The 11,075-nt window shown below is 49.5% G+C and overlaps 4 protein-coding genes across 4 annotated transcripts; 3 read left to right on the top strand and 1 right to left on the bottom strand.

The window, feature by feature from the left end:
- Positions 1-553: 553 nt before the first annotated feature.
- Positions 554-1,775, top strand: ANOM_000289 (C2H2-type zinc finger protein; the record flags this gene model as incomplete). Its single annotated transcript, XM_015545547.1, has 3 exons — positions 554-1,032; positions 1,111-1,598; positions 1,657-1,775. The coding sequence occupies 3 exons, from the start codon at positions 554-556 to the stop codon at positions 1,773-1,775; spliced, it is 1,086 nt and encodes a 361-aa protein (XP_015412585.1).
- A 1,921-nt stretch (positions 1,776-3,696) lies between these two features.
- Positions 3,697-5,525, bottom strand: ANOM_000288 (MDR family MFS transporter; the record flags this gene model as incomplete). Its single annotated transcript, XM_015545546.1, has 4 exons — positions 3,697-3,858; positions 3,908-4,842; positions 4,920-4,945; positions 5,008-5,525. 4 exons carry the CDS (start codon positions 5,523-5,525, stop codon positions 3,697-3,699), a joined length of 1,641 nt encoding a protein of 546 aa, XP_015412586.1.
- A 259-nt stretch (positions 5,526-5,784) lies between these two features.
- Positions 5,785-7,512, top strand: ANOM_000287 (uncharacterized protein; the record flags this gene model as incomplete). Its single annotated transcript, XM_015545545.1, has 4 exons — positions 5,785-5,826; positions 5,964-6,084; positions 6,136-6,294; positions 6,518-7,512. 4 exons carry the CDS (start codon positions 5,785-5,787, stop codon positions 7,510-7,512), a joined length of 1,317 nt encoding a protein of 438 aa, XP_015412583.1.
- Positions 7,513-9,450: 1,938 nt separating this feature from the next.
- ANOM_000286 (uncharacterized protein) lies at positions 9,451-10,756 on the top strand (the record flags this gene model as incomplete). The annotated part of the gene is made up of 5 exons (XM_015545544.1): positions 9,451-9,752; positions 9,812-9,996; positions 10,053-10,091; positions 10,160-10,241; positions 10,330-10,756. 5 exons carry the CDS (start codon positions 9,451-9,453, stop codon positions 10,754-10,756), a joined length of 1,035 nt encoding a protein of 344 aa, XP_015412584.1.
- Positions 10,757-11,075: the final 319 nt, after the last annotated feature.

Genomic DNA, 11,075 nt, shown 5'->3' with positions numbered 1-11,075 from the left:
CGATCTGCAACCGTCTCCGACGGGACGTCGTCAGTGGCACTAAAAGCCCATCACCAACACGGCAACGACAGGGCTTCCCTTCGTCCCTGCGCTCCATCACTCATCCTGCGATCCTGTATTTGCTCATAAGCTTCGCCGATCCCCTTCGGGCCCTTCCCCAGACTGTCTTTCATTCTTCCTGTCTGTCGGGTTTCAGGGCCTTTCTTTTACTCTGTCTCTGGATCTATTTGTTCCTGGCTCCCTCCCGCCGAAAGATTATCACTATTTACTTCTACTTCTACCATCGACTCCCTTCCCTCTTCTTTCTACCTTTGCGCTGATCAGTCTCAATTGATCTTCCCTTGTTACTCCCCTTTCTTCCATATCGTGCCCCTCACCGTACCTGTCAATCACACACGCTTCTTCTCTTGCTCTACTTGGCTTTGATCATCCTGCCCTTGATCGTCTGTATCACCCCCGTTGGTTTGAATTGCTGAGGGGCTCCACGGCAACACCAATTGCGCAACAACAAAACAAGAGCTTAGAGAATATCTCTGTGACAAAACTATCCTCCATGACTATGGTTATTGAAAACCAGAACCGCCAATACGGCGGAATGGGCTTTGACAATGTTTACCAACATAATCTGCCACACCACAACACGCCGCAGTTCACTGACCCGTGGACCGCTGCCCACACCACGTCGCATTCGACGCCGCCTGTCTACGCGACATCCATGGCATCCAACCCGATCCTGAACCACCCTAAACAGGAGGAAGTGAGCCGCCCATCCCCCCTCTCCATGCCCTACTCGAGCATCCCCGTCTCCGCACCCTCGATGGTCACCAGCAGCACCTACTCGACTACGCCTGCGACTAGCTACCCAGCACCGGAAGTTATGGGTCTGCACCACGATTTGCCTCGCACGTCTTTCGAGCAGGCCCCTACATACACGACTGCTTCCTCTATGAGCAGCTTCGCGCCAGCCAGCTATGCGCCACTCAGCTACGCCCCATCTTTGCACCACCAGGATAGTCGCCGGATATCTCATGCGTAAGAGCCCCCCAGCTACAAACTTTTTGCGCATCTTGGGATTTGGAACCGAGCGCTTACACTTTTTTTCATTTACAGTGATCCCCGTGCCAGCCAATCGCAGCCCTCATCAGCTCCTACCTTCGGTGACGCCCTTGACGCCAGTCGCGGAATGGTCGCGCTCAGCCAGGACTTGACTCCCCGTAACATTTACGGCCCTCGCAACACCCGGGGCTCTGCAGATTCTTATGGATTCCCTTCTACACACTCGTCTGGTTCTTCGATCTCTTCCGGTGGCGGCTACCCCTACTACAGCGCTTCAGTCGCATCCGTCGAGTCTTCTGTGACCGACTATAGCTCCACGACTTCTGAGTCCTACGAGAATGGACACTTGTCGCGGACTCTTCCTCGCCCATCGAACCTCCTGACTGGTAGTGCTCCCCCGGGCCCCCAATCCATGATGAGCCAGTTCAGTTCGAAAATGCCCTCCAACACTCAGAAGAAGCACAAGTGCAAGGTGTGCGACAAGCGCTTCACCCGCCCGTCATCTCTACAGACCCACATGTACAGTCACACTGGCGAAAAACGTAAGTTCTTGGAAAACCCGGCATGGTACGCAATCCATACTAATTATTTGGGATACAGCTTTCGCCTGTGACGTAGAGGGTTGCGGTCGACACTTTTCCGTTGTTTCCAACCTTCGTCGACACAAGAAGGTTCACAAGGGCGAGAAGGAAGGCGCCTCGGGTGAGGATGAAGAATAAGCGAATCTTGTCCTCACTCGACCTTCTTTTCTACTGCCCTTCCCTTGAGCCTTGTCCTCGCGCAGAGCAACAGAGAGTTTCGGATCGAGATACTCAACGGACTGCGCTGCGCAACCTCCTTTTCTTTCGGAATGGGTATACCCCTTGTACAACAAACTTCAATTTTCGTGACTTCTCTTCTTTTATGTCTCCGCAACACGCGGGGAATTGATACCCCTTTTATTTTTCGCTTTTCATTTTATCATGGATCGGCAGGACACGGCACAAGGGCAACGGGAATTCGCAATGATGTCTCTTTATTCCCCACGTTATGACCATAGAGGTACTGGTTGTTTTCCGGATGGTGATTCTACTTCTTTCTCTCGCTTAGACTAGGGTTTTTGGTTTTCCTTTTTTTTTCTTTTTCTTTTCCTTTTGACATGAATCTTCAGATACCAACTGGGTTGTGACATGTTTTGACTTCTTTTCTGCGTTTCCGTGGCATCGCTTGTTTGGGGTCCGGAAAACATACGCAGCGGGCAATCGTTGACTTTTTTTTTCTATGTTCCTTTTTTTTAGAGCATTTCTTTTCTCCTTTGCTTTCTAGGGGTGATGCTACGACCAGTAGCTAGTTGGCTCAGGCTTTTACATATCGGGTGAAATTGAACGTGAAGGAACTGATACCCGTTGCAATTGAGTGGAGCATATATGGACTGGAATATTGGGGGTTCTTGTTTGGTTTGGAATTCAGAATAGACACGATGTTGTCATCCACGGTCGCTACTACTATACCATATTATTGTCTAATACAGATTCGCTCTGAAACCAAGATTTTCCTTATCCCTATAAACATGATGTATTTACATTCAGATAGCAGGGACAAAATTCAAATACAATAAAAACAGAAAGAAACCCGAGAAAGCACGATGATCTACATATTTGGTCTTGTTCCTTCGAGCAGACTTACACGAGTCAGAATACCAATTGTGCTTTATTCCATACTCGGGAGCACATTGATTCATATTAAGAATGCATACCCGTTAAAAGAAAATGCCAGCCACCGTTGATACTGAACTGTAACAAGTCTCGCAAATAGGTCTGACATACGGAGTATTCTGGATACTACTATATGGCATGTAAATACATTGATACAAACTGGCACGATGTATTCCAGACAAGTATACAAGTATATGAACCACCTAGGACTTCGTACTAAGACAACATTCATGAGCCAAATACCAGGCAAACCTATAATCTATGAATCACCACTAACATAAAATGGCCATCTATCTCCCTGTGGGCGAATGTATGTACGGGCCAACAAGAAAAAAGGGGGCAAAAAAAAACACATGCTCCTTGAGGGAGTCGAACCCTCGACTTCAGCTAGTCGGCATGCGGAATCCAGAAACGGAGTTGCCACATAAGAGCCACGCCATAACCACTAGGCCAAAGGAGCCTGGTCTTACCCAGTGGCAAATCTTGTATGGCTTGTGTTTTCATTGTTTTACCTCGTTAAGGTGTGTTGGATTGGGTGGGTGTTTAAGCTGTGTGTAGGTGTTTATTTATTTGCTTTGGGGTTTGTGGTAGTGCTAGTATACGGATTGGGATTGAGGTTGTGTTTGGGTGGGGTTGGTAAGGTAGAAAGGGGGTTTGGGGTAGGGTGCTTTTTGGTTTGCGGGATATGGGGTCGTTTGGGGTATGGGTTTGGGGTTTGGGGATGTGCTTGTTTTTCTAGGGGGTTGTTTATTGAGTTGTAAGAGGGGGTGTGGAGGTTGATTTACTTTTTTGGCTGTAGAGTCGCAATGCCTTTATATTGTGTATACTGTCCTGTATCTTGTATCTATATGCCTTGGGTTCTATGCTTGATAAGTCTATGCGGCGGTTGTATCGTTCTCCTTGGATGGACTCGGTTTGAATCGCTCATACTAAGCAGCAGTCAGAATCACTGCATCTCAATAGCCCGAATAGCTGGAGTATTGTTAGACGTATCCTCCGACGAGCCACCACCATGCAGCCCCAAAACAGTCACCTCATGCTCCTCAGAGAGATGATGAGCACCAACAAAGAACCCAGCAACAAGACTCACACCCGCAAAAGCAACATACTAACAACGCAGTCAGCAAGCATTACCCATCTACAAAAGAGAAACAAACCAGAATCCACGTAGCTCGCAACGAACCAAACACCGCCTGCCGGACCACCTCCCTCTGATCCGACGGAAGCGTCCCAATCAACGGTATATTGGCCGTGACATTTGCGCCTCCAAACTGTCCAGCGAGCTCAGCCCCCAAAGATTGCACAAGCTTAGGACCTTCCCTCACCATCTGGTTCTGGAACACGACTCCTCCGATAACCACCGAGATCGCTGTTGACATAGTTCGCACGAACCCGATTGTAGCGGTGGCTGTTGCGGTGTTCTTGGCGCCGACAATCGCCTGTAGTGCGAGCAGTGGCCCTTCGAAGTTCATGCCTACCCCTGTACCCGAGATGATCTGGAACCCAATGATCTTGCTCCAGTTGGCTGTTGCTTCTAGGTTGATGAGTAGTCCCACTCCGAGGGCTAAGAGGCCAAGACCGAGCCACATTGGGGGTATATATTGGCCTGTTCTCTGGATGAAGAGTCCCGTGAAGGCTCCTGAGAATGTGCTGGCGATAACGAAGGCTAACAGATAGACACCGGACATGATTGGGCTGGCGTCAAGGACGGCTTGGAAGTATAGCGGTAGGTAGTATGCCTCGCCCATGAATATAAATCCGTGACAGAAACAGACAACAAAGGCGGCGATCCCGGATCGGTGTTGGAAGAGGATTAGTGGTATTACTGGGTATTTGGCGAGTTTCCACTCGTTTAGGACGAATAGGCTCAGGACTACAATGCTGAAGATGATTAGGCAGATGACTGTTGCTGAGTCCCAGGGGTGTGTGACGCCCCCGAAGTCTAGAGCGAGGAGTAGCATGATGCTGCTGCCGATGACGAATAATGAGCCGATCCAGTCGACGGCCTTGAGACCGTCCCAGATTGGTGTATGTGGGTTGTCGAGTTTGAGGGCTAACCATAATAATAGAAATGCAAGACCAGTGATTGGCACTAAAGTAATGGTATGAATCAGTTAGCGATCTGTCGGGTACAATGAGTTGTTGATGGGTAAGCAGAAAATGCCATACAGTTGATCCAGAAGCACCACCGCCAGCTGTTATGTCTCCATTGATTAGTATGTCAAGAAGCTGTCTGGCATCTCCAAGTAATACTCACGTTGCTTTCTCCGATAGCACGCCGCCTAAGATGGGACCAATTCCGCTAGCTAAAGCCCAGTCTACGGACAGAAGACCAAAATATAGGCCTCGATCCCTCAGAGAGAATAAGTCACAGACACAGATATTGACCAATGTCATCAGCGCTGCTGCGCCCAGACCTTGCAGAACACGGCCAAACAAGAACAATGCCATCGTGTTGGCTACGGAGCAGATCAAACTTCCAGCAAAAAAGATCGCATTGCCACAAAGCAGAAGCGGCTTTCTTCCCCATATATCGGACAGTTTACCCCACGAGGGAACGGAAGCTGTGTTGGCCAGTATGTAGGCACTGCCGATCCAAGTGTACCCTGAAGCTGAGTGGAAATGGCCAGCAATAGAAGGCAGAGAAGTAGTGACGATAGTGGCATCTAACGCAGCCACGAATGTTCCGGCGCAAAGACATGACATAACAATAGATGTCTGAAGGAGACTGCGGCTAGGAGCATCTGTTGTAGATTGAGGCTGGCTTGAGCTCATTATTGACGGCTGCGCAGTCTCTTTCACTATGGCCATTACCTTTTATGAACCACTTCGGTCTGCTAGTTGTCGTAGCGTCATTGAAAGACAAACTTCTGCTAGTTTTTTAGGCCTGGGTTGCCCATGCAGTTTTGGTTTGGTTTGTACTCACATCTAAGATACTGAAAACTCACAGCAACAACTTACACCAGTAAGCAGACACAGATTTTCACACTTGCTTGTCGTTCTCCGAAACCAGCCGAGATGTAGTATAAGCCAGATGTTGGCTCAAAGCTGCGAAGAGCGGTATGGAGAGGATACTGTCTGGCTCTTGCGCTGATTGTGTCAAGTATCTCTGATTCGAGCCGTACCTCGAACAACGATATAAGAAAAATTGAGAAGGGGATAGTGATAAGTATGGGATAATCATGGCGTTACGTTGTTTTCTGACAAAAGCAGGCCGTTCTCGTTCTCGTTCTCGTGTTCGTTGTCGTGTCGCCCCAACATCTTGTCCAGGCTAGCTACCGACCACACTCACGTCAGTATCTCAGCCACGACGACAAGACCAAAATTGATGGAGGTAGGCAGTACTGCTCGCACTCCTAGTTTAATGTGCGTGATTGTGGGAGAGACGCTCAGCCCATCGAGCGTGGTCTATCCTTCCTGGGCCTTCCCATTGTAATACTTCACGCGCCGGGGTTGTCTTTATATGGTCCTCAACATGCCACCTCGACGGTCGCACAAGAAATCGCGAAATGGTTGCGATCAATGCAAGGAGAGAAGAGTAAAGGTACGAATTCCTTATGCCCCGGGTATGCACTGGAGTCTCTTAATATCGAACCCAAGTTCTAAGATAACCGGTGGGTCCCATAAGGCCTGTACACATACCCTAACCTGTCCGAACTAGTGTGATGAGAAACATCCGATATGCTCTAATTGCACCTCTCGGGAGCTTATTTGTACCTATTTGAAGATCCCTATAGTCTCAGCCCCGAGTCGCACAGCTCATGCAGTGACCGATGGTTCCCAAGACTACCACCACCGGAGACAATCGCAGTCAAAGCACCATGACAAGCAGCCTATCAGCTCCGTAAGATCTGTCGAGCCAAGATTTGTCCTTCGTGATCTCGAACTCATGCATAAGTTCTCGACCGAGACCTTCCAATGTCTATGTGGAGACCAGTCCGACATGGGTGACTGGCAGGTCCTCATCCCCCAACAAGCATCAAAGCATACTTTCTTACTCCATGGCATCCTCGCACTCGCAGCTTTGCATATCGCAGCTACAGCCACAGAGCGTACTATCGTGCTGTCATATCTCGATACTGCGCTTCAATACCACAATATGTCATTCGCCCCATTCCGACAAGCGCTCGACGCGCTCACCCCGTTGAACTGCGACGCTGTCTTCGCCCAGTCCGCCATAATAACCGTCATTGGTATCGCCTTACCGCGCCTCAACGCTCAACACAGAGGCGAATGCTTCAGCATGATCGAGAACATGATCACCGTGTTCGAGCTCCTACAAGGCTCAACTAAGGTCTCCCGCATCAGTCGACCATGGCTTAAAGCCAGTATGTTTTCTAAATACGACTTCTGGCTGATGGAAACCGGAGACTTGGATTTCGAGAAGACTGTTGCTATAAAGAAACTAAGCCGGTTGAATACCTGTATCGCCAATGCCGAGCAAGGTGGTGCTAACCGTGAGGCGATTGACCTGTTACAGTCTTGTTTTGCTAAGTTTGCTTGTTCGTCTCATCCTGTGGCTATTCTTGCTTGGTTGGTCTATGTGAAGAAGGATTTTATCGATGGGCTGCGGATGCATCAGCCGTTTCCATTGTTGATTTTGATGCATTGGGGTGTGTTGTTGAATGATCTAGGGAGTCATTTCTGGTGGGCGAAAGGCTGTGGTAGGGATTTGGTAATTGAGTTGTTGGCTGAGATTATAAGTGAAGACCCAGTATGGGAGCAGGCTTTGGAATGGCCACGGAAAATGGTAGGGGTCTGATACTTAATTGGAAGTCATATCTGGTAAGGCATACATGTACAGAGCATGGTGCGATGCTGTACATGTTTGAATGTATTCATGAACGATGGGAATATAATCCATGATTATACAGTTATGTGTTTTCTTTGCCACTGGTCCCGCCAGGAGGTTCGTTCAACAGAGCTAGGCAGCCATATTGATCCTTCTCAAGAGACTAGTTACTGACGCTCAATCCACTTCTGGATGACCTCAGCGACCTGGTCACTGTTCTTCTCCATGAACACCATGTGACCATTACCGTGGATGCCAATCTCGCCCAACTGCAGATGCTCCGTGGACACGCCAGCCTGACGCAAGAACTTGACGGTGCACCAATCATAGGGAGCATGGTACGAAGACTCGGTGGTCAAGATCATAGTTGGCACCTTCTGCAGGTTGACCAGCTTGCGAGGCGCCGGGTGATCAGCTTGAATGACACAAGGAGACCGCGCAGTGGAGTTGCTAGGGATAACTTGGCGCACAAGGTCCTTCTTGGGGTCTGACACGGCGGGATCAAAAGTAAGGGGAATGTCCGTGAGACCATACGGACGAGAAGAGGTGTTGCTGAAGACAGCCTCCTGGAAGGGAGGGCCGGTAGGTTCCAAGGACACAATGGCGTGGACAAGCTCTGGGCGCACATCGGTGATGATCCATGGCATTAGACCTCCCTGCGAGTGGGAGAGCAGAACCGCCGGGCGACCGATAAGGTCCAGCAACGCCGCACCGGCCTCCTGCATGGTGTACTGCTGACCGGTGCTAGATCCAAAGAACTCCACGGTCGAGGCGTAGTAGGTGTCAAAAACCGGATCACCCATCATGCCGGTGCCATTCCACTGAGTGTGCAACGCGGCTTGAGGCCAGAGCATGTAATGCTTAGCGGCTGTGAATCGCTGCTGCAGGATCTCTGCGCTGTAGGTTTTCAGGGTGCCATTGCTTGGGAACCAGGGGCTGCGGCCACGGAAGGTCTGATCGATCAGATAGCATTCGTAGCCCTGAGAGAGGAAGTAGGAGGCCCAGCCGCTTCCACCGTCGGGCTTGTTCAGCCAGTTCTATAGCATCAGAGTTAGCCAGGCAGCCTTTCTGCGGCCGGGATATTTGCAGCTTACCGTGCCGGTTTGCGCTTGACCATGAATAAACACAATTGGGTGCTCCTTGCTCACACCTTGTGTGGGAGTGAGTTTCTCCACATACATCTGATCTGTGAAGACATGGCCACCTGAGCTGTCCTGCACATACTGGCCCCCGACATACAGATAATTGCGGTGATAAGCTACCTCAGCGTTGGAAACGATGGGGGTGTGCGCCACGGCATTGACGCCGGCAACCGAGATCAAGATCCCTGCTAGAGCGTTACCAAGCCGCATCTTGGCTGCTTCTGGAATATACAGGTGACAGGGATATGAAGAAAAAATCAATGCAAGGAGGGAGAGAAAACGGGGGATCTTCGGCAGAGAGCAATCAGACCATCGGCTTACCGGTAAAATAGTGGAGCTCCTCACGGGGGCAGTGAGACACTGGTTCCATCCCGTTATACTATGAGAGGTAAGGTTAACTGAACATCTCCCTTTGGTGGGACTGAAAATGTAAGTCATATAATTCCCCTATACGATCTGTACTCTTACTGTAAAATGATTCGTTCAGTACTGTCCTAAGGTGGATGCAAACTTTGCTATAAGGAATTTAGCGTCCAAATACAAGAAGAACGGTGCCAGACTAACACTTCTAGCGAACCCTAAAGAATTAACTTTTCGTATTAGAACCTTGAAACTGGGTCACTGCACGGAGATGAGTGTGAAAAATGGTGAAGAACCGAGGCCGACCGGGAGTTGCGATCTGTTCATATAGGATCGCACCAGGTTCGACAGTGAAACTCGATCGCATTCGACACAGCCGACATGATGTCAGAGTGGTAGAGCCACAATGGACGACGCGACTCTGGTGTCTCTATGGGTTCTCACCTGGTGCGCGGTCGGGTTGATCTCGATACGCTTGGTGATGCGGAAAATTCGTGGGAAAGCATTTGTCTTGGGCGATTATCTGTCGCTCTGTGCGATTCTCTGTGCATTGATCCGGTTGGCGCTCGTTCATGTCATCATTATCTGGGGCACGAATAATATGTCGCCTGGATTTCGATATTCGCACCACTTCACCTCGAAGGAGATCTATCGTCGAGAAACCGCGAGCAAGTTCACCCTGGTTAATCGAGTCTTCTACAACACATAGTACGCACATGTTGCTTGTCCGTTGAAAAACACCGCGGCAGCTGACGATCCAATCTCAGTCTCTGGCTTCAAAAGTTCATCTTGCTTGACACGTACCGTCATTTGCTCCGCAACCTCAGCTGGGAACGCATAACTCTGGGCACATATGTCTTCATATTTGCCGCCACCTACGTGACAGTTCAGATCGTGACCTTCACGGAATGTGACCCTTTCGACCATTATTGGATTGTGCTTCCAGATCCTGGTGCGTGCGCCCCTTGCCTTGGACATCCTAGATTGCTCCCTAACCATGACCGACAGGACTCTGCTCTCAAGCACAGCTGCAGCTAGTTGTACTAGGTGGGTACATACAGGCTGAAATTCTCTCCGATAGAGAGGGAGACTAATAACGTATGGGGTGACGATAGGCGTCCTGAACATTGTTACAGATCTGATGTTGATCGTTTTACCGGTCCCACTATTGGTCAAGGTCAAACGGCCTTTAATGGAGTAAGAGAGTCATTTAATTGCATCAGGAACTACGTGCTGTGGTAGCGGGTTTCTGTTAGATTCACCTACTGACTACTATATGTATCAGGAAACTGCAACTTGCAGCCCTTTTCGCTGTTGGTTTTTTCATAGTCGTGATTACCGTCATCCGTCTTCCTCAAAATGCCCGGCATTCAACAGCGCAGGTGAATCGCACAACCTGGGCATCTGTTGAGCTCTTTGCAGCGGCAATCGTGGCTAATGCACCAGTTTTATACGGATTCTACCGAGGAGAGCGGGAAGCATCTCGGTCGAGGACCACCGAAGGAACAACTCGGCAGCAGTCATCGCTAGGGCGCGGAGGAACAATCTCACGAGATCCGGAGTTGGAGATGCAGCCACTACCAGGAGGCCACCTCCGACAAACTTCTATGCTCGGGTCTAAGCGTCGCTCACGGCCCATGCACGGTTATACGGAAATCGATGAGGGCAGTAGTGGCCATCTGGTTAAAGAGACCAAGGATGACGAGATTTAACGACGCCCCCGTGCTGCAGCAGACAGGCTTGATATCTGATAATGCAGCCCTCAGAAGGGGCGGTATTTTATGATATTGGCTATTTCCAACACGTTTCACGTTCGCATGACATGTTTTCGACTTATAATTAGATACTAGCCTAATAAAGATTTGATACCCTTATAGACGGCAGAGTGCTAGAAACGCAGATCGCGGATATATACACTGAGACATACCGAACATACTACTCCTTCTGGTATGCAAGTTCTGATTGATGTCATGAGACATATAAATTGTAACATCTAGCTATGCAGGTCAGCGGAAGTAGAAGCTCATAGGG

This window comes from Aspergillus nomiae (assembly GCF_001204775.2).
Source record: "Aspergillus nomiae NRRL 13137 chromosome Unknown contig00001, whole genome shotgun sequence".
Lineage (NCBI taxonomy): Eukaryota > Fungi > Ascomycota > Eurotiomycetes > Eurotiales > Aspergillaceae > Aspergillus > Aspergillus nomiae.
This window is presented reverse-complemented; position numbering and strand designations above follow the sequence as displayed.